Here is a 25,298-nt window from a genome sequence, read left to right on the forward strand (position 1 = left end):
ACTATTCCTTGTTATACATGTCATTTGTGAGGCTCAACAACTGCAACTGAGCCTTGACAATCCCCCTTCTACATCCCTTTTTTTTAAATTTATTTTTTATTAAAAAATACTACCTTTAAGTACACATTTTAATATACATCTTTTTGAATGATGTGTGTATAGAGAGAAAGTTTGTTCTAGTGACTTACTGTTTTAGAGACAATCTGTTTTTTCGGTTGTCCAATCTTGAAGGGAATCCTGCAATGACACGAAAAGCAATGAGAGGTGACAGACATAAGCAACTGGAAAATGACTTGCCTAAAAGGTGAGATTATTTGAATGCTTAGATCGGCATCAGCTGCATGATGCCCGACTAGAGGTCAGTGCAGGTCTTAGGGTGAACAAATGCCTCGCTTTGATCACTGACACAAGACAAGCTGAGGCTGTTAATCCTTGTCCCTCTCAAGTATGCAGTCAGTGCCATGGACATTAACTTCATTTCACCCCTGGTCACATCTGGCTCCCACTGCAGGCAGATATCACTCAACAGAAGTGTCCCCCCTTTCTCTGTGTTCTTTTTCTGCATGCCCCCAGCTGGCAATCCACCGCAGATGCCATGTTGTGTATCAGAAAAATAGTAAGCCAATTTCAGAGTATCAGGCATAATCGGGGACTCGGCAGAGGCAAGACAACAATCAAAGCCAAAACATGTCAGGTTTAGTGGATCTGCAATAGTTGCATGTCATTTTCAGAATGAAGTATAACTTTTCTTCACTCGTGAAAGAAAACACAGATCTCGACTCTTGCTTTGGTAAAAGAAACCTGTTCCTTCTTAGTTAAAATAGTCTTTTATCCCCATTTCAAAACATTGTCTATGCCTTAATAAGTTGCTGCCGAGCATCAGAGTGCCTTGGGAATCCATGAGACAGAAAACACTGCCTCACCAATGTGATTGGCTGCAGGTTGTCATTGATGTAACACTAATGGGCTGAAATCTAAGCGATATGATGGACAGTTGCTGCTGACAGGCAGGGTGAGGCAGCAGCTGCGTCAAAAGAAAGGTGTGTAGACTAATGAGATGGAAAAGAGAGGGTGTGATGTAGGGCGTCGTTGTGCAACCAGGGAATGCTACCGATGTGTGGGGAAGATCCTTTTGATGACAGCTCAATCACAAAACTCAACATGGTCAAATAACAGCAGGATTAATCGAGTAAAAAAAAAAAAAAAAAGAAAAAGATTTCACTTGTGGTTCAGGTATCAAGATTTGATTTGCTGGCTCTGAGTCGCTGTTTCGCTAAAGGTTATATCAGGTAGCAATTGTCCTGACCTTGTTTTCAATGAAGACCTTGTCTTGACTTAAGATTTGAATGTACTTTTGCCATTTGAATCCAAACCGATCCCAAATACCTACAAACATTTTGTTGCTCTTGGCCAAGGAAAGTAGTTTCACCCACTATGTCATCCGTTTGGGTGAGCCTGCATGGAAAATAACCACAGAAATTACTCAACTCCGTTTTACGTGACTCACCTTTCTCTGATTACCTGATAGGTAAGCTGTAACGCCACACTAACTACAAAACACACGTATGCAGCTCCTTTGGAAATTTAGATGGGATTCCAAAAAGACAAGAGTGTAATTACGTCAACTTCTTTGAATGTGAACTTTATGATGACGCAGTAATTGAGGTAGAAACTATTACTACACTCAGCGACATAAGTGACTGATAGGTTTGTTAAGTTGCAGAGCATCTTACTACTGGCATAAATGTCAAAGCAAAATGAAGATATTCATTCATCGGAGGGTGATTCAAGTTTTTCCTCATTTCTTTTTTCAATAATTTCTCATTATTTTAGTGTGTCCATGTAATGACTGAACTGTTTTATGATGCTGTAAAATATAGATGTCTCAAATTTATAAAGCTAAACATTTTTTGCTTATTTTTAAGGGAACTGATTGGGAGACTCAGTTTTCTCCCAACATGTTTGGAAGCAGCTTTTGATTTTTGCCCCCATTTGGTGGGTTTGTCAGATAGAAAATCACAACATCCGTACCAAAAGCCCAATGGAAGAGTTAAGTATATACATTACAACGGTGCTCCAAACGGTCATCAATGAAACATATATTTAAATGTTTGCTTTCAATGCTTTCATTTTTCTATGTTTTGGCAGAGACGGGAACGAGGATTTATTTCTAGATGACATCAAGAGTGTCCGTTGAAGTGTAACCATATTAAGGTGGATTTTCCCTTTAATGTACCAAAGTATACATTTGCTTGGGAAAAAAAAAAAAAAAAATCAAGGGAGCCCTTAATGTTTTAGATTCAGAGTAGATGTACTTCTACAAAGAGCCAAAGAAAAGTGGTCACTCTCTTCAACTGCTCATGAGAACTGGCAAACACAGAGTAAAGTGTGCTTCAGGGAGGGAGAGGGAAACTGCAAGTACAGAGAGAGAGAGAGAGAGAGAGAGAGAACGAGGGAGGATGGTGGTCACTGTGAGAATCATTTCTAATGTTTCTTCACACAGTGAATATTTCTGTAGGGGCTGTCACATTTAGAAACATTGGTAAGTCTGGTCCTGTGAACCCAGAACTAGTGTTTGAAATGGCAAAGGCCCGGCCACAGCACAGCTAAAGACAGAAGAGTTGTATGATGCACAAACTGAAATCCAGACTTTTCTGAAACTAGATTTGGGCCCGGTAACGGCAGACAAGGGTAGACGCATAACATATCGGATTTAGAGAATCACAAAATTTGATGAAGAATCGGATTGTATTTGTAAAATTTGGCCGTTGCCCATTTTCAGGCCCAGATGCATTAAAAACTACTCGCACACATTTGCTGTCACTGGTAACAAGTTGGTCAACTTCACTTTAAAAACCTATCTGATCTTTGCAGTAACAGGATACACGTCACAACCATTAAGTGGGCACGCAGGCAAGAACAAAGACATAACAGTCTTCCCTGTCCGGGGACGCATCATGCACTGACTGGAAGAACCAACGGCTTTTCACTAAAACTGCGAATGTGCACACCATTAGAGAGATAGTGCATCATTCGACCTCCAATATTCCACGGAGTACAGAGGGCCAGTTGAGGATGGTGGAAAGTGGAATTGTTCTGATGATGACCCCAAAGTCAAACCTCTCGCGTCATAGAACCAAGTGTGCAGGCCCTGCAGGAATGCATCAGTCAGCAGAGCCCATAAAGAACTCTTTTCACTGCTCGAGCACCCCACTCTTGACCTTGTGTTTGGCGGTGCGTGCTGGTAGAAGTGACGCTTGCCAGCTATTGACTGTCTGACTGAGCTGAGTGACGCCATCTTGCTTACTTGATAACGGTCTTGCCTGAAAATGACACTGCGGACGAGTAATGTATGATGAAGCGAGTTAATATGCATACACGTCACTGAAAAAGTTAGCTTCTCCTCATTTCCACTTGAACTGCGTTCCTGATTTGTGAGAAACAAGCAGTCAGTTATGCAGACATCTGCTTTAAACATGTAAACTGCTACACGCAATGAAGGACTGGTGTTACAAACCTCTGCGTACTTGCAAAAGAAAAAAAGAAAAGAAACAAAAGCTATCATAGATAGATAGAATGGGTTTTAAAATATACTGTCCAAAAGACAAGACTCAATACTACTAGCACAGAAGTTAATGGGTTCCAGCAAAAGAAGCCAGCTGCACTGGTTATATTATAATTTAAAAAAAAAAAAAAGCTGTACCAATCAGGCTACTACTGTTTCAACAACCATTTTGTAAGAATCAGTCATTGTCAAATTCACAAAAAGATTAGCGTTGTTTTCTGTTGTTCACTTTACAGAGAGGTTTACAACCAGCAAGATAAAAGACTTGCGATTACCAAACTCACAGATTCAGCTAATATCTGTGCAGATCATCCCTGCAGACTCATGCATGGACGATCTGCCTGAAATCATCATAAATCCAACTGTTCCACCTCATGTCTTCATTCATTAAACCTAATTCCATAATTGAGGAATAATCTTTGGTTCCAAACAATATTACAAACTGGTTTAAAAAGTACACATTCATATATTTCATGATATTTCTAACAACATCATTTTTAATTAGGGTTGTAACTAATACTTTCATTTCTGATTTACCTTCCACTTTTTTCTCAATTAATCTTCATTGAATAATATCATTAAAATGGTGTAAACTATCTATCACAACAAAAGGTGACATGTTTTGAACAACCAACAGTCCAAATTCGCATATTTCCATTAATACAGCTTGAATAGAGCATGAATTTAGACAGGCAAGTGTTTTCTGAATTTTCTCACTACTGTTGCGCACTTACTGGAAATGATCATAATATTTTAATTAAAGGTGAGAAGTGCCCACATAATTTGTGGGCTTGTAAAATCACATCATCCGGATAATGCATCGCATAGTCAATACGTAAAATACTCAAAATACGAAGTGTAAGTACGCAAACTGAGACACGGAAATTCCTTTTACTGTCAAATTACATCAATAAAAGCAACATATTATGACAGCCGAGCAGCGGCAATCACATTATGGGGAGCATTTTTACTTGAAAAATGACTTGAAAGAATAATTGATCATCAAATATATATATTTATATGAATTAATCATACCGGCTATGAGGTGTGCCCAACAAAAACTGTCAACTGTGCCCTTGACATAAATTGTACTAATCTTTCAGAGGCAACCTTAAAGCCTCTTGATATGTAAACATTAGACACAAGTGCTTGTTTATTAGTAGCCCAAACCTGGGGCCACTAAAGTATGAAACTTGTTTAGAGGCTTTAAAATACCCGATGAATCATGCAGCTTGTTGGCAGCAGTCAAGTTAAGAGTGTCAACACGCTTTGCCTACCTGCCTACTTTGGAACAGGTGTTCCACAGAAATCTGCAACCCCATCAGATTCTGTGACCTGCAGTGTTGGTTGGGTTTAGATAAGAGCAGTGAGATAGTTCGGCTATAATGATCAGGGCAAGATCACAGAATCTGAGGGGGTCACAGATTTCGACGAAACACCAGAAAACACTTTCAACACTCACACGCGGTGTTTGGGAGCAACTTGTTATAGATTAGATTGTAATTCGTTATATGTAACTAAATTATAAAAATACATGTAATCGTAATCTGTTACTGAGAAAGAATATGCAATAAATTACTGTTGCTTTTTAAAATATTAGTGATTACAAAGGGGTTACATCTGAATATATTGTTTTAAGTAAAACGCTTATGTGGAATATAACATTCGTGATGTTGCTTTGCATCTTTGCACCTTCTGTCTACATCTAGACACGCTCCATTATGCGCTCGAATTTTGAGTTTTTTTTTTTTTTGATTGGTTCTCTTGTTTGAATTTGCAATGCCTCTCCTAAGCCAATCAAATCAATGTTAATCGCTCCAAGCGTAATGTAAAGTGATATTCAAAAGGAGTGATTGAAGAACCAGTGTCAAAAAAACCCAAAACAAACTGTGACAGGTCCACAGCCCCGTTGATTGTTCTGTCACCACTCAGCATGGAGTCGGCCTGAATGTGGACTTAGGTTCAGCTTATGGGAACATTTATCCTCCGCTGCTGTCTGTTCTACAGTTTTGAGATTTGTTTTGTTGGTTGTGCTTTAAAATCAAAACATTACCATTTTAATCCAAGTTACATTGTAGAACAGTTTTATCAGTGTCAAGTCCTGTCGAGAGGTTAACACAATCTAGTTCAAAACATTTGTTAGAAAACTAATCGCTAAGTTATATTACTTTGAGGAAGCAATACAATAACCACATTATTTATTAATCTGTAACCTACTACATTTCAAAAGTAATCTACCCAACAACGTGTCCACAGAGTAGTCAACACACCATGGTTATGACTAGTCACTGTACACAGTAGTGCAAAATCCTCCCCGGTTCTGAAGTACATGCAGCTGGAACTTAAAAAAAAATTAATAATAATAATAATAATTCTCTTTTAATGGGTTGTTTTGCTCACTACCTTTCCAGTAAACAACTGTTGACGAGCTGCAGGCTAACAAGTGCGAGTAGTTAAGTTACACGACTTCAAACCGCCACTCGGTCGTTAGTTAAGTTAGCTAACTGTAACTTACAGAAACGACTTCATACAAACTATTCCCCTCAGACGAGCACAGAAAAGTAAACAATAGAGTTGTTGTTGTTGTTGTTGTTTTTTTAAACCGTGAGTTTAACAAGCTAGAGCTAACTCCTGTCGGGCTGTTCCGTCTTGTTTAAGCAGCGCTTCCAGGAAATAGCCGGAGTCCGCTCGACGAGCCGAAATCACCGGGAACGAATCATTTCAAGTTATGTTTTATTCTAACATATTAATGATGCAGCCAAGATACATACCAGCTCATTTTGAGTGCACTTTTACTCCGGTTTCATTTGGTGAGTTTTTATTATCTTCCGTGACTCATTCCTCTCTAACCACTCAAACAGGAGAGCTTTAAACAGGAAGTCCTGGAGCTGAGACGCTCGTGCTTCCTCTTAGGAAGTTTTTTTTTTTTTTTTTTTTTTTGGACAGGAACAAACAAAGCGATCGAAAAGATGGTCGCTTTTTTTTTTTTTTTTAATTTTTTTTAATTTTTTTATGCGCGAATGTAATAATATCAGGCGGTGAATGGTCCTGTGTGTTAGAAACAATTCTGTAATCGCGTTTTAATTTGGTACGTGAATTTGGTTGCGCGCTGACGTGCACGCGCGTGCACGCACGGAGAGATCTAAGTAAACTGAAGGCAAGTTATATTTTTCTTTATTCAAGTACTTACATAGAAATAACAAAACAATTGCATTACAACAAACTGAAGTGCCAAGTAAACAGGGGAGCACATCTCCCCATCACAAGGATATAGTAAAATTCATTTCAATATTCAGCTCATCATAAAAGGACCTTATTATAAGGTAGTAAAAACATGAAATAGGCTAAAGACATCCACAACATCTTTAAACAAGACCCCTTGTTTTCTTATAACAAAAAAAAGCCAACAGAACAGTTATCCCAGTGTGTGTTTCCAATTTTCTGTCTTGCAATTGTCTTGCATTGTTGTTAAGGTTTATCCCATTTCACCCAATGTGACTTTTATTTTCATGCATAATAAAGAAATGAGCATCACCCACAGCGTGTGAGGGTGGCACTTTGGAACATTTCCGTGCACATGCAAACATGAGGATATACTGTAATGAAAGGAAACACAACACAACAGAAAACAGTGAGTATCGACTCCATCTGAACATCAGTGTCACTGTTGAAGACCACAAAATCCCTGAAGCCACCCTGTTGTCCCTAAAATGACATGAGTAGCCTATAATATCTACACATTATTGAAATCTCTTCAAACATGAGTATTTTTTTTTTTTTTTAAATCCCACAATTATTATTTGTTATGAATGAGCCCAAGCCTATGGCCTTGCCCAAGGCCAACTTCACGGAGACTAAATCAAACAGTTACACACAAACATTAGCACAAGGCTGCCTTCAGCTGCAAGCCGACGGAGGTCACATTTATGATTTGTTGCTCCTGTGGAGTTCTCATAATGTATTGTTTTTGATCAGCCAACCCTGCAACCCAGTTTGGCACAAAGATGGCTGCTGATGTTGGCTAAAATCCAACATGGAGCAGAGGACGAGAATGAGGCAAATTCCAATTTCAGAGCTTTCAGTCGCCCACTTTTGGACGATACAACTTTAAAAAAAACATAAACTAAATTATTCTCAAAGAAGCATTTTTTTTTTTTTTAACAGGGGGTTGTTTCTGGGTTTAACAAGTCACTGATGTCTATCTATACCATTCACACATTACACAGATTATTGTTCAGAAGACCGTGGTGCAGCCTGTGTTGTTGTTCAACCGCCAAACGTCATTAAGGGAGTGGGACGGAGGGGAGCATATAAATTTTACAAAATCTATCTGTCCATTACAAAAATGTCACACAACAAAAGTGACAGACACAGTGAGACTGATGAAATATTGACTTTGCAGAGTTGTAATTACATGGCTTCATTTAGACGTGGAAATAGTTTGGTGTCGTCTCCGCCTTACTCTGCATCATTCTTTAACACAAAGCAACATAAACACATATTCTCGTAGAGGAGAGCACAAATTTTGGTCAGATAAATTCTGAATGATCCAGACTCTATAATGATCTGACATCAAATTGAACAATAAAGATAAACATTTTGGTTTTCTTATCACCTCATGTACTGTATATATGCTTTTGTACTGACTCCACAAGGCTGTATGTAGCAGGATATTTACAGTAGAGGTCATTACTCATTGCAAGATTTAACCTGGCAAATTCCAATCTGAGGTTTGAAAATGATTATATTAAACTAATTGTCTGGGATTAGAGATAAGAAAGATAATACAATGCCTCATTCTGGGAAAGGAACATTTGTTTTGGAGACTGTCAAGTTGTAAAATGAAGTTCGATCAGAAAAGTTTCATCACCCGATGTCGATCCATGCAATGGCATGATGTATTTGTATTATGATACAAAACTATTGATTTACAGTTAGATGTAACAGGCCGTGCGAGGGTTTTAAACTCTCGAAAAGTGCAAGGAGTTCTGTTCATTTAACCATGTAGATGAGTTGAGAAAAGACTCTCTGAGGCCAAATTAATTGGAAAATAAGTGGACACATGCCAGGAAGCTGAGCAGTGAAAACTGTTTGTTACAGGAAGGGGAAAGTATGGTGGTGGAAGTTCATTTCTGTATGCACTGTGTTCTCTGTGGCACTGCTTTTCTGAACCTTTCTTTGTGCCTTTGCCTTTCTCAGATCATATTCTCTCTTAGCCTGGTTGCTGTGTCTGTTGACCGGTACAGTATTTTTTTTTTTTTCCTCAAGCTGTTAACAATGTTTACATAAATTCCCTGCCTCACATAAAGCACATACTCCTGAAGAGTCAGTGACAACAGCCAATAATCAGAAATATTGTCAAGCAAAATGGCAAGAAGCATGTTCCTTTTAAAAGAAGGAGAGGTTCATGTGGTGTTTGAGAAGTAATTTACGAATTCTAATCAAATCTGAAATTATTCTACCACGCTGGCAAGGTTGTCACTCCAGAAATATTTATTTTACTCTTTTTTGTTTGATGAACCCAGTTTGACATCTGGGTTTTATTCTAGCCATGACAAAAGTAAATACCTCGATATTTACAGTCGTACTCACTACTTATTCGTATTTTCAGAACAGTATTGTTCTTGGTTTTAACCAAAAGTGTAAAAAATTGATTGTACTGGTTGAAAATGCCATTTTTGAATTTTAGTTATGGTGTTTTGCATTTACTCCAAAGAGCCATAATGCAGTCGTGAAAGATTAAAAAAAAAAAAAAAAAACGTTTCTGCTTTCCAGAAGTAAAGCAAAACTATATTTTCAGAGAGTTTTACCAAATGTAGTTATTGTCGTGATATTTGTCAACATCATTGAAATACACTTAGATCCAAGAGAAGTCATTGGCACAAATCAGCCGATACAACATGTGTCATTGAAGGATAAAAAAAAGGCAATTCCTTCTGTCAGCACAAAAATAAGTTCGTAAAAAGTCTTTTATGAAAATTATTTGGAATGCATCGATGTATTTCTTTTTTTTTTTTTACAAAATGATCCAATCCTTTGTGACAACATCGATCCGAGAATAACCAGTGTTTTTTATAGTGGGGAAGATGCGGTATTTAAAATATTGCTATAATGGAGATACACAAACTGTAAAAAAAATCTTGTCATTTATTGAGAACACATTAGTGCTTCCTTAAACCAGTTTCCACTTTAAAGTGTACAGATGGTGCAAATGCTATTATTCTTTTTTAATGGAAGATAGCACACCATATGTGGCACTACTGTAATGCTCGAAAAAAAATGTTTGCGTTGACTTATGACAACATAATATTCTGTATTATAACTACATTACTAAAAGCTTTAAGACACATTCTGCACAAGCATTCAGTCAATTGAAAGGTCTTGTTTATGCAGACATTTGTATTTACATAGTGTGCATGAAGGCATGCACATATATGCACAATTTAATACTGAATTATGGTGCATTTGACATTTGAGTACAAAAGTGAAACTTCTACTGTAGCTACCTGCATACATATTTGTATACTGTACAAAAACAACAACACCTTACTTACAGCTCAGTCTCTCTGTGTTAGAAAAGATGTAAACATGGGTTTGGAAATGTATTTTTCTCTTACCATATACTGCTCATCTTTTTTTTTTTGGACTTCAACTATGTTCAGTCTTTTTACACTGTGAAGCACAGACAAGGGGCCTCATTCATCTTCACCCTTATTCCTCTTTGCTTTCACACACTGCTGGTTTGCAACCCAGTGTTCTTTATTTAAGTAGTTTAGTCTGTCTAACTGTGCTCTTAGTTCATTTGATTTAGAGGTTGGCGGCATATGTCATGGCTATATTGCATATAATTGCAGAACTCAAGAAAACGGAAAAATGAACAGTATTTATGAGATTTTTAAAAAAAAATTAAAAAAAAAAGCAACAGAAATCATATCTGGTAACACCACATACAGCCACCATATAAAAAGGCAACAAAAATACACAGTGTCTCACAGTTTCTACAAATAAATAAGTATTGGCAAAGGCATCGATTGCTGCAGGCATGGTTGTTTTATAAGTTCAGATAACAAGACAAGACATCGGTTGGCTTTGTGTGACCCAGTCAGTCATTATCTAGATTTCACCAAATTGTCCGGGTAAATCTAAATCTGGTATGTGGTGAATGAATCTGATCTTTCCTTTAACTGGACATTTGTGCTAAGCTGATACCATGGTTGTGTTTGGCACATGTCAGGCACAATAATAAGAACAAGGTTGACTGCATCACCGCAATACATTTGGCACATTCTTTTGAGAGAACAACATTCAAATAGAAAGTAAAAACACTACACCTCAACAAAAACAACAAAAAGGCAGTCAAGTGCCACTAATAAGGTATTCATGACGGTACACAAATATAACCAATTGCACTTTTAAACAGCCTAATATAATTAATGCATACATCCCAGACAACTCACCCTTTAACTGAGCTCCATTACAATTTCGACCCCTATCATAGATTCTGGTTCCCTTCCAATTTAGAAAATTTCAATAAAATTTACAAAAGTGTATCCACTCCGAAACCTAAAGATACACAGTGGCCTTTTGGACAGAATGTGCCAGGGTGCCCTTCTTTGTGTTGGCACTGTGTTACAGTAGCTGAGGCTCCGAGTTGCTTGAAAGAGAAGGGCACAGCAGCAGCCTTTCCCCTCTTACTTAAACTAAAGGCATCCATCTCAAAATAGAAGGAACTGAAAAGAGCAGGGGTGGAAAAGAGAGGAAAAGAGTCACCTATTTATCTCATAGTGGACGAGATCCCTTCTTCCCAAGTCTCTTTACGGTGTGTGTGGTGAGGGTCCAGTCCAAGTGCACATAGTGACGGTCATGACGTTCCCACGGTTGGCCCCCCACAGGAGCTGGGCGGCGAGCTGTGGCTCCCTGCTGCCCCACTGCTCTTGTCAGCTGGCTTCTTGTCCTTCTGTTTCAGGTGAACCTTTGCGTGTCTCTTTCGCTCGTCACTTCTGGCAAACTTGCGTCCACAGAACTCACAGGAGAAGGGTTTCTCACCTGTGTGTGTGCGAATATGTGTGGTCAGATGGTCACTCCGGCTGAAGGAGCGCATGCATATTCGGCACTGGAAAGGTTTGTGACCTGTGTGGATGCGAAGATGACGTGTGAGCTCGTCTGAGCGTGAGAAGCGTCTGTCACAGTTCTCTGCCGGACAGGCGTGCGGCCGTTCGTGGACGGGGGTTTTGCTGGGCCGGTTGGGGTACTTCCGTGGCCGGATGGGTTTCAGAGTGAGAGTCTGTGGCGGTGGGTGGTGCTGGGGCGGATGCTGCTGCCCGCCGATGAAACCTGGGTGGATTTGCTGCTTGTCTTTGAACGCTCTGATGGTCTCCAGGGGTGTGATAGGTGGAGGGTTGACTCGGATGGGGTCCATGGTCTGAAAGGGCTTGTGCTCCATCACACCAACCTCTCCTTGATGATGGAAAAGGTTGTAGTCAGGGATCATGGAGAAAAGACTGCCATCCATCGAGGCTTTGGACGTGGAGTGATAGTCATTGCCAGGGTAGGCTAGAGCCGTGCTGGTGGCAGGGCTGTGGTGGAAGGAGACCTGATCCTGGTAAAGGTCACTGCAGGTGGAATAGGCAGGCAGTGGCGGACCATATACCTGCTCCATATCTGACGTCTGTCCGCCCATGCTGGCTGCGGAGGATGATGTCTGCGTCGTTACCGTGCCGGGTGATGGAGAAACCCCCAGGATCCCTGCACTGACAAGACTGATGATATTGTTATCAGAGCACCAGCCGGAGCCACCGATGCCACCTGAAGGAGGGGTGTCAAAGGCGAACTTCCCCAGATAGGTGACAGTCTGCCCGCTGCGGTTGGACTGGAAGCTGGATCCATACTGAATCTCTGAGGTTGCTTTCTCGCTGCCCATGCCCAGATCCATGATATTATCTAGATAAAAACAAATAAAAAACACAGAACATGAATAAACCATCCATGTGATTTCTCAGACATGAATATGAAATGCAATCATTTGAGAAGAAAAGCCTGGGAAAGTGATAATGTGGCACAAAAAGTCTAGAAAATACACTTTGTTAGGCTACATGAACTTTAAGTTACAGTCCTGGGTTTGTCTGAAATTCTGCTTTTCTGCATATCTCTGCAATAGACAACAAAAGATCAAAAATAAAAGAAGTCCCATACAGTTCATAAAGAAATGTGAGCGCTGTCAGACCTGTAAGTTAAGTGACTGACTGCTGCATCTGAGAGTGGTGTCTCTCTCTCTCTCTCTCTCAGATCCCACAAGCTCTCATAAATCAAGACCTAAACACCCCCTTTGATCCAGTCATTGTGTCCCTCAGGAGGACAGCCAAACTGAATGGCAAGATTTGATGTCTTTACAGCAGGGAGGATTATAAGGCAGACGCCACATCTATCACGCTCAGGGATTCAAAACACATTTGCCACAAAGGACATCTTGGAGGAAATTTAAGTGTTTCCTATCCTATTTCACAAATTTCCTTGATATTTTATTTGTATATATTGTAGACTTCATCCCCCAACACACACACACACACACACACACACACACACACACACACACACTCACACTCACACGCATACGTTTAACTTATTCCGAAGATGCCATAAAACCTATCGAATGCAGATGTGTTTAAGAGGGATACATTTCTGTCCTGATCATGCTCTGTAGATTAAATATTCTTTCTTAAACAGAAGTTCAAGTAGACGTCTCTTTTTATTTGCAGGAATTCATATCAGGGGTGCTTATATATTCACTCCCAGTAATTACAGGCTTTTGGAATTTGGTTGAAGGCAAATCATACGGAAACAAAACAAAAATGATGTGCATTGCACGATATCATTTAACAGGAGATTCACATGACACTTGTGACATTTTTTATTTTTGGATATGACATTTAGCCGACGAACCTCGGTTCATATTATTGAATTTTCACTTTTAATATTTAGTCTATTGGGGGTACTTTAAGTCCTGGGATTTTTAAACAGAATGATGGTCAGGAAATAAAGTCATCATGCTTTTCTTGTAGGTCGAGGAGCACAACCCACACCTGTTCCACCTGGAAAATCACAGTATGGTTCTCCCATAACCTAAATATATATATATGTTAGTTGTCCAAAATAACATGTGTGTAAAAAAATTTAAATATACACATAGGCTACGTAAAAAATTTACAGTTTATCATGTGAATTTCACCAAGATAAGATATAATTGAAAGAGCAACACACACTGACATCTGCAACATCTTTTTCCTATTAAGTTTCTTTCCATTTTTTTTTTTTTTTGACATCTCCCGTCTGAGGTCACATAAAATACATTTCATTGTCGTGTTTATTGAAAAATGTAATATGTCACGTGTGCCATGAACCTAAAGTCGCTTGTATTTAATTTGCATTTTAAAACGTATACTTGTAACATCTGGCGCTTAGATAATTCAAATGCATATTTCTGAGATAAATCAGGGGGAAATATTTTGGGTTAAATCAAAATTAAAGTGCTGGTTTAATTTGTGAACAAAAGACAAAAGATAAAAATGATTCGTGCTCAAAGTTCTGCAGGATAAAAGTAAATCGTGGTTGCTATATTAGGCGATCCTCTTAGGAAATTAGAGATTTTGTATTTTTCGCGCAACATTGACCCATCACCTCAGAAGGTGACGCTCCAACGAGTGGTTGATTTAATGCCAATCTACGACACTGAGCCGAAACAACAAGTCATCTCTGGGTATAAGCGTGTGAATTAAACACAAATAAACATGAATCTGGACCAAGCAATAAATCAATCAGTGCATCCGGCCTCGCAATTTAGTGAATATGAGCTGGTTCAAGGGCCTGACGTTTAAACGTGTTTCATATAGGAGAGAGCAGCCACACACGCCTACTAAAATCCATTCTGACATGTTAATAGAGTTGTGAATGAAAGTCATTGTCCAAAGTAGTTGACCCATCTTTGCAGGTGGATATTAGAATAATAAATCTGTGGTATTTTAGTTTGATCACATAATTAAACACGTTTTCTGAAAGCCTAAAGATTTGCGTTTCAGTCAGGAGCCGACTGCGTTTTTACTGGACTTTGCGTTAAACAGCCTTTTTCACAACAATTCATATCGAGACGTTTCCTCAAACACGCCTCAGCTTTGGAGAATTAAAACCACTACACGCGATATATAGTTATATAAATGTATAATATCATCCAATTTTTAAAATTCGTTTTGATCTGAGGGAGCAGCATACAGTTGGCTTTCACGCTGTCTTTGACATTCTGACGTTTCGGCTACGGACAATAGAATTTAAACAATAAAAAGGAAGACAAAAAAAAATCACTCGATCAGCTCGAGAGTGAGTCACTTTAATGTGTACCTGATGTACAGTGGGCAGTGTAACACCTGACCCCGAGAAAGTACATAGGTTACGGGAGTCTGCCTTTACGCACAACAGCCAGAGCGCAAACAGGTGCTTAACTGTTGCTGTCTTCGCGCATCGCAGTTTGAACCACTTTAGTCAAAACGCACACATGGAAAAGAAGTTCAAAATCTTACCTGTGTTCATCTGTGAATAGTGGTTAATAGATTCCGAACTGGTGAAAATATTCATAGACGTCGGGATGTCCTCTTCTGGGTAGAGACTGTCAGGGATCGTGTTTATTAAACTGCTCATGGTAAGAGGGATCTTGTCCGCCAGTTTCCCTGTCATAGCAGTTATATTCAGTCCGACATTTATGAAGGACAACGCGCAGGTATCCAAAGAGTTACACAAAAACACCGGGTGTTCTCAAAGTGGAAAACACAGGTGATGATCGGGCGTGAAAAAAAAAAGGAGAGAGGAGCAAGGATGGATCCTGTTGCTGTAGCTATCCAAGTATCCCGCGGAGGATGAGCAGCGCCGGTTATCTCCCCCTGTGTGATCACAGGCTATTGTTGTTATTAATCTGATCACTGTGGAAGCTGATGGGCTGCTTGTGGGGGAATTTGAAGTCTGTGAATCAATGAGGAGGTGGTGGTGTTGGTTGCACAAGAGCAGCTCTACTTGCTCTATTGGAGCTGGATAGGGGACTCCAGTCTGCCCGTATTAAATAGGGGGATGGAACATTTGCGTGACGTAGATGACCATATATGGACATGGGCGCCCAGCGCCAGGCTCTCCGCGCGTCAGTAGGTGGAAACTACAGTGGAGGCAAAAGGCTCCGACCGACAGATAGCTACAAAGTTTACGAAATCTAGATGTCACCTCCTGCTGCGTCCTTCGTCGGGATGAGCCAGCGGTGTCGTCTGTTCCTGTACTTGTGGAAAACATTGCAGAGTTTCAGAAGCGTCTTATCGTTGTTATTATTGTCGGTCCTTATGATACCTTTGGTGGACTATCAGGGACACGGCGAGCTATGATGCGTGTGTGTATGCGTGCGCGCGCGCGCTTAACAAAAAGTGCTGTGGATATAGGGGCTGTCACATATACAACTTAATGTCATAAATTCGGGTTTATATGTTGATTTGTTTAGTGTTCAGTGTAAATATATTGACTAAATACTGAAAACTGTTCTTGTTGGCATTACTTCCACGCCTGTTTTGAATAAACTCAGGCAGAACGATGACTTCGGATAGTAACTCTGCTCATTTCTCTCTCTGGGAGCGTGCACACACGTTGTGCTGTCCTGTATTGCAGAACACTGGTTCCTTTTCATGCAGCATCATTGTCAGACAAAGGCAGTAATTGACGGAGTTAATCGTTTGTAAATATTGCAAGCTCTCTGTAAATCCACAGGCTTGCTTTGACTTGGAGCCCAAGTGACCGCTTAAGTGGAAACTCCAAATAAGGCAGTGTCCGGCCCCGCCCCTTCTTGTCTGTATTTGGACATGAGAGTTCCGGGTGCAGTTGTAGTGGAAAAGTGATCGGAAGCCACAGACGTTTAAAGAGACGACAGTGGACAAAGCGTCATGGCTCGCTTTTCACCAACTTTTGAAAAAAAGCACCTACACCGGCTAGACTTATAGTGTTTCAAAAATATCCCCCTGTGACTTGGTTTGTTACACAAAAAGCTCAGAAAACTGATGTCTCTGTCACATACACGTTTACAGTGGCAGAAATCTTGTAACTTTATTTTCTCCTGGAACAAAGTCAAATGTGCAGGCCTTTGCAAAAATCTCTGAAAATACTGAATGAAATGTCACCGCTCATATTCAGACCTGAGAAATTAATAGTACCTCAATGAACCAGAAGTGTAAACAGAGTGTGTGGGAGAATTAGTCTGAATCATGCTCAGTGTTTAGGGGGCTTACACAAACAGAGCAACCAGTGATCATTACGAGCAAGTCCTCCATGTGCTTGTGTCTGTGTCTGTGTGTCTGTGTGTGTGTGTGTGTGTGTGTGTGTGTGTGTGTGTGTGTGTGTGTGTGTGTGTGTGTGTGTGTGTGTGTTGTGAGAGTCTGTCATACCAGTGGGCAGAGTAGAGTCCTCGCAGTGTATCTTCTTTCTGGTCTTGTACCTTTAATCAGCAAAATAGACAACAATGTCCCTCATGGACTTGATTCAAAATTCAACCCTCATTACTCGCCAAAGACAGCTTTTTTTTTTTTCTATTTTGGCTTAATCATCTACCTCAAAACTTATTTTGACTTATTACCCAAACTTGCTCACTGTGTCATGTTCTGTGCACCAGTCCGGTTCAAAAGGCACTAAAACTTGATCTGTTGTCTTACGTTTGATCCGTTCAGAGTTGAAGCTAAAAAATTGCAATATGTCTATCTGCATATTAACAGCTGTTATCAGCCCCCTTTTTTAAACACTATTAGTGATTTTATACTTTTTTTTTTTTGAACAGCAAATTTGCCTGAAATACATTTTTTCACATTAAAATAAGCAAACTTTTTTAGAAACAAATAAATATCACAGTGTCAACTGGTGAAATAACTTCTGCTGATTGTTTACCATCACATAATTAAGCTACATGTATTACATGTACTTGGTTTCATTTAAGCAACAGGTAAGCCTGACAATAATACAGAACAATGGCATGACCTATGACCTCACACATTTCACAGTTTTACCTCTTAAAATGTTCCACTGGAAGTTTGAAAAATGAGTAATAATTGCAGGGCTTTTGCATCAGATTACATTATATTGTCTGCCGTTCCTGTTATTTTGTCCATGCCATTAAGATGCGCAGGTGGATCGATGCAGTGGGAAATCCGTGTTTATAGATGCAAACCAACAAGAGAAACCCTTCCGCCACAGCTGGGGACTTACTGTACTATAGTGTCTCTCCTGTGGTTGGAAAGTTGGCCAGTCGGGCTGGAACCTACCTGTTGCAGGCTTATTTCCTCGACTGTGAGCTGGGTCACATGGGACAGGCCTGCAGTGTCTGTCACTGGCTTGTGGCGTCAGATATCTTTGACTGCAGTGTCCTGGCTCTTTTGCATACAGGGATTCCATGGAAGCACAGAGCACAGGCTCATTTTAAAGCACAGTGGAAAACTTCCCAGGCCTGTGGATGTATAGTCAAATTAGTTTAGTTTTTTCCAAGCTTCATGGGGACGGATAAAATTGTTGTTCCCTGTTTTTAGAGAATGTGCTGGAAAGATAAACGTTCCAGGTTCCACCAACAGTAACTACACTTCCCAAACTTTAAAGCAAAACTCTCTGCTACAAAGACATGGCGATATATATATATATATGATTATCAACAGATTGTTCTAGTCCAATGATAAGCAGAGCCTCAAACTTACAATAGCCGACAAATACTGTTGTCCAATTAATGATGAAGACCTCATATCCTCAAACTGCCTTTTTAAAGTCCTAACAGATTTTTATTGAGGCTTACCAGCAGCAAATTTGGACTTTATTCTGTCCACAATATTGGATTTAAATGTAGTTAAAGTAAGAATAACCTGCTTTTAATGCAACAAGCTTGATTATAAAAAAAAAGTCTGATGTTTACACAGTGCATTTTCTCAGCAGCAAATAATACAAATATACAAAAGATTTTGGTTCATGTGTTTATCACATCATCCGTAAAAGCATTTCATTTTAGCTTCCTATTAAGCCCAGTACCTGGCACTAGTTCCAGTTGAAGACCATTAAGCCTTTACTCAATCTGCCACCTGTTTGTCCAGTTTTGTTTTTCACACTTAATAGAAGGGATAAAAACATGCATTTAAGAAACAAGGCCAGCATAAACACCTTAGCAAAAATCTTTAGAGGTCAAAAGGTGCATTTTAAAATTCTGCATTCCTTGTTGGTGAATGTAGACAAGTGTTCAACAGTGCCTAAAAACCTGGGTATTAATGTGAATTTTAAACAGACGCAGGACTTAAATCTCCAGGTGGACTGAACTGCACTGAACCTCTGCAGTCAGATTTGAAGGGAAATATCAGTCTGTTGAGGTCAACAGCACAGAAAATAAATGCGCAAAGAGATCAGTGGACCATATTGTTGACATGGATTGAATAAATGTCACACTTAAACTCATTTTGCGACTGCTCACAACAAGTGATCAACTGCAGAAATTCTCCAGTGACATAAATCTCCTGCACCTCATCAGCAGCAAAGAAAGAAGAAGAATGGAGATTCAAGTCATCATGCATATTAGATCACTTAGTGCCGGTTAGGCAATTGAATTGATTATACAAATTCTGTTTAATTAATGTAAGTTTGAATACATTAAGAAAATATTAAATGCCTTTGCCATATCATCAGGGGATGTGAGGAGTTAGTTTTTCAGAGAAGGCAATATACTGTGCAGCGATGAACTACAGCTGTCAGTTTTTCTTAATCATATTTCAACTCTCCTGACATTTGGAGTAAAAATAAACACATTCAAGGAAGCTGAGTGGCAAAACCCAGCTGTTTTGGCAGGATATCTCTAAGATATAAAGGAGAAAAAAATGCAGTGTATTTGGAAGTACAAATCTTGGCATTTCAATGGTGCACTGATGGATTCAAGTAGGTGGTTTTTGGAAGAATGCTCTCCCACTTGGCATGCTCCACAATGAGTGTGGAATTATACTCCACTTGCCAATTGTTCAAAATGTGATTTCATAAGTCAAATAAGATGGGTAAATCAAGGTCAAGAGCAATATTCAGACCGACGGATACTTAACGTTTCTTCAAAAGCAATGGCTCCTCTGACTAACTGTGTGCTTCTGTGCATTGTTTTGTTTGTTTTGTTTGTTTTGTTTGTGGACCCGGCTGCTTTGACTGCTAAGTCGGGGAGGCAAACAAAGCAAACGCAGGACAATTTGATCAATGGTCTCCCAGAGTTCACGGAGAGGGCACATAGAGGTTTACCAAGGCTGGCTTAACCACCAAAGGAACAAAAACCTCCATTACCTACTCCTGCCTGGCCCACTGATGAGACACCAAATTAGGGTCAATGAAACCACCAACTAAAGATTGATCATCGGAACATCAAAGTCGTTCATGTAAATCCAGCCTTTTTCAGACATCTGGGGTATTGATACAAACCACTCCCAGAGGGGAGTTGCTGGTTAGAAACCAATATTCCTCCTGGGGGGGATACTCTGACCCACCCTCTACAAAGACCCGTGAAGTCTGAAAAGTATCTATTCGTGAAAGGGTTGAAAAGTTTATCTGCACCATCCTCTACAGACCTGCCAGGTGAGGCTCTTATGCAACTGTTCAAAGTTCAAAATGGGTGCATCTTCACAAAGTTACACTCAAGGACACATTTAGATAGAGCAGTTTTTCCTTCAGAAAAAGAAAAAAAAAAAAATCAATCAAGGACCTGTAAGTAGCTCATTGTTTCCAGCTGGGGTGACAGTGGTCAATGGAAATATGATAAACAATTACACAAACAGCAAGTTCCCCTGAGCAGGGCCGTGCGGCCCCTCCCCCTGTCCTGTCACTCTGCAGAGTATTTTGGTTCAAGTTCCACTGCAGCATCCGGCTGTGTTGCGGTCTCGGTTTCACCTCCCACTTCCTTTTTTTTGGCCCTGACGTGTTTCCGCCCCTGAATTAGAATCAACTCTTTCCACACTGAGTTGTGATATCAGGCCGTCTTCCTTCTCTTGTCGACGATGTTCGGAAACTAATAAGAACTCCCCAGCAAAGTCAAAATCTATCTCCCAAATCCTTTGCTCCAGACCACGTGACAGAGATACAGGGCAACATCAAAACCTAGCAGCTGGTGTAACACAGGGAGGAAATCTCTATCTAACTCAACGATAAGACAGAGGCAAAGGGCGTTGACTTGTGCAAGCTTTGAAGAACCTATGCTGTTTAATTCAGGGAAAGTGGGGAAACATCTTATTCTATATTATTGTAATGACAGATTGTTCTTCTTCTTCCATTTGGGGCATCTGGGCATCCTTCAATCTTTGTAGTTCTGGGTGAGAAACTGCACAGTGGCCACCGGCTCGCTCAGATCAAACCTTTTGATGAAGGCCTGAAAATCCCATTTACCTGTGGGAGCAGGGAGACACACAAACACAGATATTTATTAGTTTTTACAGATATTCAAATTCAAGGTTTGTTTTCAGTCTGATACACAATTCTTTTTCCCAGATAGATTAAAATAATTTAAAGCACTTAAATCTCACAAATGTATTAGACATATTTTTATTATAAAATATTCTACATAAATGCGGTACTGTGTGAGAACAGTCACTGGTGCGTTACAAGAGCATTTCTTATGACCGCTCGGGTTTGTGTTTAAGGGATCTGAGGCCTAACTGAGCAGCACATGGCTCTGGGATGTGAGTCACTGAGAACAGAACTGCTGAAAATAAAACATGTTGCTGTAATGATGGAGGTGGGAACGCAAGGACGTATTGGCAAGAAGATATGATTCAATCGCCTGGACTGTTTTTTTTCTTCCCTCCCCTTTAAACAAACACCAGACGGCCATCCGGCTGGTATGACAATATCACTTCTTAGATTTTGACAACCGCTGATTCCCTGCAGTTTCCCCTCCCTTTACAAAAAAAAAAAAAAAAAAAAAAGACAAATTCACAATAACCATTCCAAGGAAAGAAAACCCTGTATGCTTTAAACTTGCAAACTTCAACAAATCCCAAAAAGAAAGAGTGTCTCTCTGTCTGCATCTTCATATGTTTGACTGTGTGGAAGACAATGCTTCGCTGCTTTGCTCTGTAATCCAGGGAATCACTGACATTCTGGTATTTCCGTGTGTGGAGTAATTGCATTAACAGCTGCTCAAGAATAGCATCGGAAAGTTAATCTTTTGAAAAGAAAGCCAACAATTGAAATGGTCCAAATCTGTAGAGGGAATGGCCTCACAGTCAAAGGTCAAATCTGACTATGCCTGGATAGAAAAATTACTGCTTTTGACCTCTTGCTGCAGCTGCTTTACAGGCACTCTCTCTGGCTGCTTTTGCCATCAGGGAGCCACATTTTGTATCCTCCGGCATTTCAGAGGAGATATGGGAGAAGAAATACTCTCTGGCAGCGCCACGCACATCACCTCCCATCTCCACAGAAACAAATCAGAGGGAGTTATTTACATTTCAGACAAAATGTTTTATTCAAGTTTTTCAGGCTTTTTCCAGGATAAATCATTGCATTTAACGCCCATCAAATCTTTAATTACTTATCTGCATGTGTCCAGTTGGAGGATTTTAAAAATAAAATGACGGCATTGACAAATTATTGCATAACTATATTTTTCCTGATTTTCCCTACATGTTTAGCTTATGAGACAGACACGGCGATGTGCCTGCCACAAGTTCAGGTTGAACGCTGGGGAAGATGATGAATAAAAGCTGGGAGATGAGCAGATGAGTACCTGAATCTCACCAGGTCCTCTCTGTGAATGAGGACTGCCTGCAGAAAGCCCTCTGATAATCAAGTGAGGGCAATGGAGTCAAGTGACCCCTCTGTATGACAGGGCATGGCCCCAATGGCCCCTCTGGCCTGTGGTTCAGTGGCAGATAATGCACCGCCTCTGCAGATCCCCAAACTCCCCTGCATGCCCAGAGTAACGTCCCTTACCCCTTAGAGGCAGCACCTTAAAGAAAGCTGAGGGGTGAGGCAGCAGGGGGACAAACTTTACACTCAATACAGGGATATAGCTACAAGTCATGTGGCAGATTTATGACAGTCATGAATAAATACTCAAACTTTCTCTTTCCATTTATTGTACGGAGAACCTGCCTTGCAGTAGTGCAACATTTTCTCCGACGGAGAGAGTCATATTGAAGATCATTTTATTATAGAGTAACGATCAAACAGAGTCGAAACCAGGCGCTGCTTGTAAGGCTTTACACACATAATCCTGTCTAAAGCTGTGCAATCATTGGGCACAATCCAAAAGGAGGCAAATTCACAATATCTGGTGCTATCACACTGGCTGGTACCCTGCAAATGCCTAGACTTATAAGTGACCTTAAAATAGGCTGGTGTCTGTTTGTAGTGCAGAGACGTGTTTCCACCTCTCCCATCTGCCTGCTCATGGAAAGGACAGATAGTGTGGGACCTGAGGGCGATGTTAAAGTCTTCCTGCCTTTCCTTTTGTTTCCACCTTGCTTCTTCGTCTGGGTATGGCAGGAAGATCAGGACTGCTGTGAGGTGACACAGAACTGCTACATTTAGTGGTGTGGGCGGTGTCCCTGTTAAACCTCTTACAGTGTCTCAGAAATACTCAAAACCAAGTGATCCTGTTCATTGCAGGAGAGTCAGAGGAGCCGTATCAGGGTAAGAGCTTCTTCGCGTGAGATTCAGAACAATATTAATCCATAATGTAATCATTATTTCATGATGTGAAAATTCTTTGAGGCTCTCGGAGATCAGGGGTCAGCCACAGAACAGAGACATGTCTCGCTAAGAGATGCAGCGGTTGGGTAGATTTAAGCTGTGGAGGGACCTGTGTCGAGGAACACCCTCACACTGCGCGGCTCGGCCCATTGTCAACATAGCAACACAGCATTTTCAATTTTAGCGGGATACGTCTCATGGTGAATTATATTTGGTTAATGTGCTTCACCTCTCAGGGAAAGATTTTGTATTTGTCCTTCCTTTCTATTTGAATGGTTTATTAGCAGGGCTTGGCTCGTCCTGATCAATTACAAAAAACATTTAGCATCACAGGGAGGTATGCAGAGATTAAGGGCTACAATTAGGATTTCAACAAACATGTATTATAATGATCAATGAACTTGCCATTTATGTTGTTTGTTTGTCTGTTTGTAAGCAGGACTATGGAAAAACTTAAGACTTGATTTCCATGAAACTTTGTGAAAGGGTGTTACGTGGACCAAGGATGAACTCATTTAATTTTAAAGTGGATGCCAATCACGTAGCAGATGCATACATTTTTTTCAGTCTCATTAAAGATTGCAAGATAGAACATTTAGCCTACTAGATGCCATGCATCTTAAAAGTATGGTGGTGAAGTTCAATAGTGAACAAAAAATAGGCCATTCAACAAATAGGATGACTCATATCACAATCACCTTCACTTTTTACTTGCTTAAACTTAAAACAGCAAGCAGTCATTATGGACACGGGGACAGAGGTCTCATAGCTCAAAACAAGAACAGCTCAGATGTAAATATTTCAACACCATTCTAATAATTTTGGAATTATCTCCAGACACATTGGTTGCACTTTCAGAGTTAGAAGAAAAAAATAGCAGCTAGCACAGATCCGAATCTTGAACGCAAGCGGGTCCACAGTCAAGGAAAGGATCAAATCAGACAGATTGGGTACGCTGATTTTAGCTGAGCATGCGTTCATTTTTTTGCCCTCAATAAATTGAAGACTATTGATCTGGCAGTGTTTTGTAGTTGCCGATTTGCAAATCACAGAATAGGGGACTACTGGCCTTGGCAGGGGTCATCACTCTCTGAATGCCCTTCTAGTTTTCATCATGAATTACTGTTTGATTATTTTCTTGATGAGTCACAAAGAAAAACAACAAATCGCCACAATTGAAAGGTTGGAACTAGCGAATAATTATCACTCAGGATTGTTTTTTACAACCAACTTTCAGCTCTATTTGAATTATTGATTTCAGCCGGATTTGACAGATTTTAACAATATGATAAAGCTGTTCATGGATGCGGGAAGTTGAGGGAAAATTAAAAAAAAACTTTTAGCCGAACCTGTCGAGACTATGTGAAAAAAAAAAACACCACACAACCAGCCAAAATTCAAAACGTCACTGTGTTCCTTTAAGGCAGCCGACTTCTGGCTGAAACTCAGGCCTGCTGTAGCAACCAAATCCTGGCTCTCTTGACTCCACGCAGCTCTGATTAATGGTAGAGGCTGTGGGTGGGTGGTAGACATGGATCTGCCCATTACCACACTGCAACATTGCAAATGGCTTCAATTACTGTGGAGTGTGCTGAGCTGGCAGTAGGGGCTCTAGGAGGCAAGATGAGCAACGTGTACGATCCAGCAGCTAACTCCACTGTGATCCATTCATTCACACAACGTGATCCTCACCTCCACCCTTTCCCTTACAAATAAATAAAGGAAAACTATGATGATTTTTTTATCAATATCTTATTTTCACTTTTTGCTTTTTAGCCAATAATTCTGATCTTGTTGTTTTGCGCTCATAACAGTTTTGCTTCTGATCAATTTACAGTTGCTATAGAGGTTCAAATCAGGAGACAGAGGGCTGGATGTGAGAACAGTCTAAGTGTAAACTAACGTGTAGGAAGACGACATGGCCTCGCTCAAGGCCTCAGGGTTTCCCTCCCGCCATTGTAACACTGTTTCCCTTGACAAA

General features: G+C 40.2%; 3 protein-coding genes across 3 annotated transcripts in view; all 3 read right to left on the bottom strand.

Annotated features, from left to right (window-relative positions):
• Positions 1-6,460, bottom strand: part of bin3 (bridging integrator 3) — a 29,472-nt gene extending 23,012 nt beyond the window's left edge. Inside the window, exons 1-2 of the mRNA XM_069699839.1 lie at positions 6,337-6,460; positions 189-237 (exon numbers count right to left, since the gene is read on the bottom strand). Coding sequence (XP_069555940.1) covers positions 189-237; positions 6,337-6,344 — 57 coding nt within the window. The 5' untranslated portion in view covers positions 6,345-6,460. The remainder of the gene's footprint in view (positions 1-188; positions 238-6,336) is intronic.
• A 262-nt stretch (positions 6,461-6,722) lies between these two features.
• On the bottom strand, positions 6,723-15,610 carry egr3 (early growth response 3). The gene is made up of 2 exons (XM_069699800.1): positions 15,133-15,610; positions 6,723-12,505 (listed from the first exon to the last, which is right to left on the bottom strand). Exons 1-2 carry the CDS (start codon positions 15,284-15,286, stop codon positions 11,427-11,429), a joined length of 1,233 nt encoding a protein of 410 aa, XP_069555901.1. The 5' UTR covers positions 15,287-15,610; the 3' UTR covers positions 6,723-11,426.
• A 3,593-nt stretch (positions 15,611-19,203) lies between these two features.
• The window catches only part of LOC138621625 (phosphatidylethanolamine-binding protein 4), a 50,948-nt gene continuing 44,853 nt past the window's right edge, over positions 19,204-25,298 (bottom strand). The window contains exon 7 of the mRNA XM_069699807.1: positions 19,204-21,007. Coding sequence (XP_069555908.1) covers positions 20,916-21,007 — 92 coding nt within the window. The 3' untranslated portion in view covers positions 19,204-20,915. The remainder of the gene's footprint in view (positions 21,008-25,298) is intronic.

The sequence above is a fragment of the Brachyistius frenatus genome, unplaced genomic scaffold, assembly GCF_029030835.1.
Source record: "Brachyistius frenatus isolate BFR_SWC_R1_liver_20210118 unplaced genomic scaffold, ASM2903083v1 Contig_31, whole genome shotgun sequence".
NCBI lineage: Eukaryota > Metazoa > Chordata > Actinopteri > Embiotocidae > Brachyistius > Brachyistius frenatus.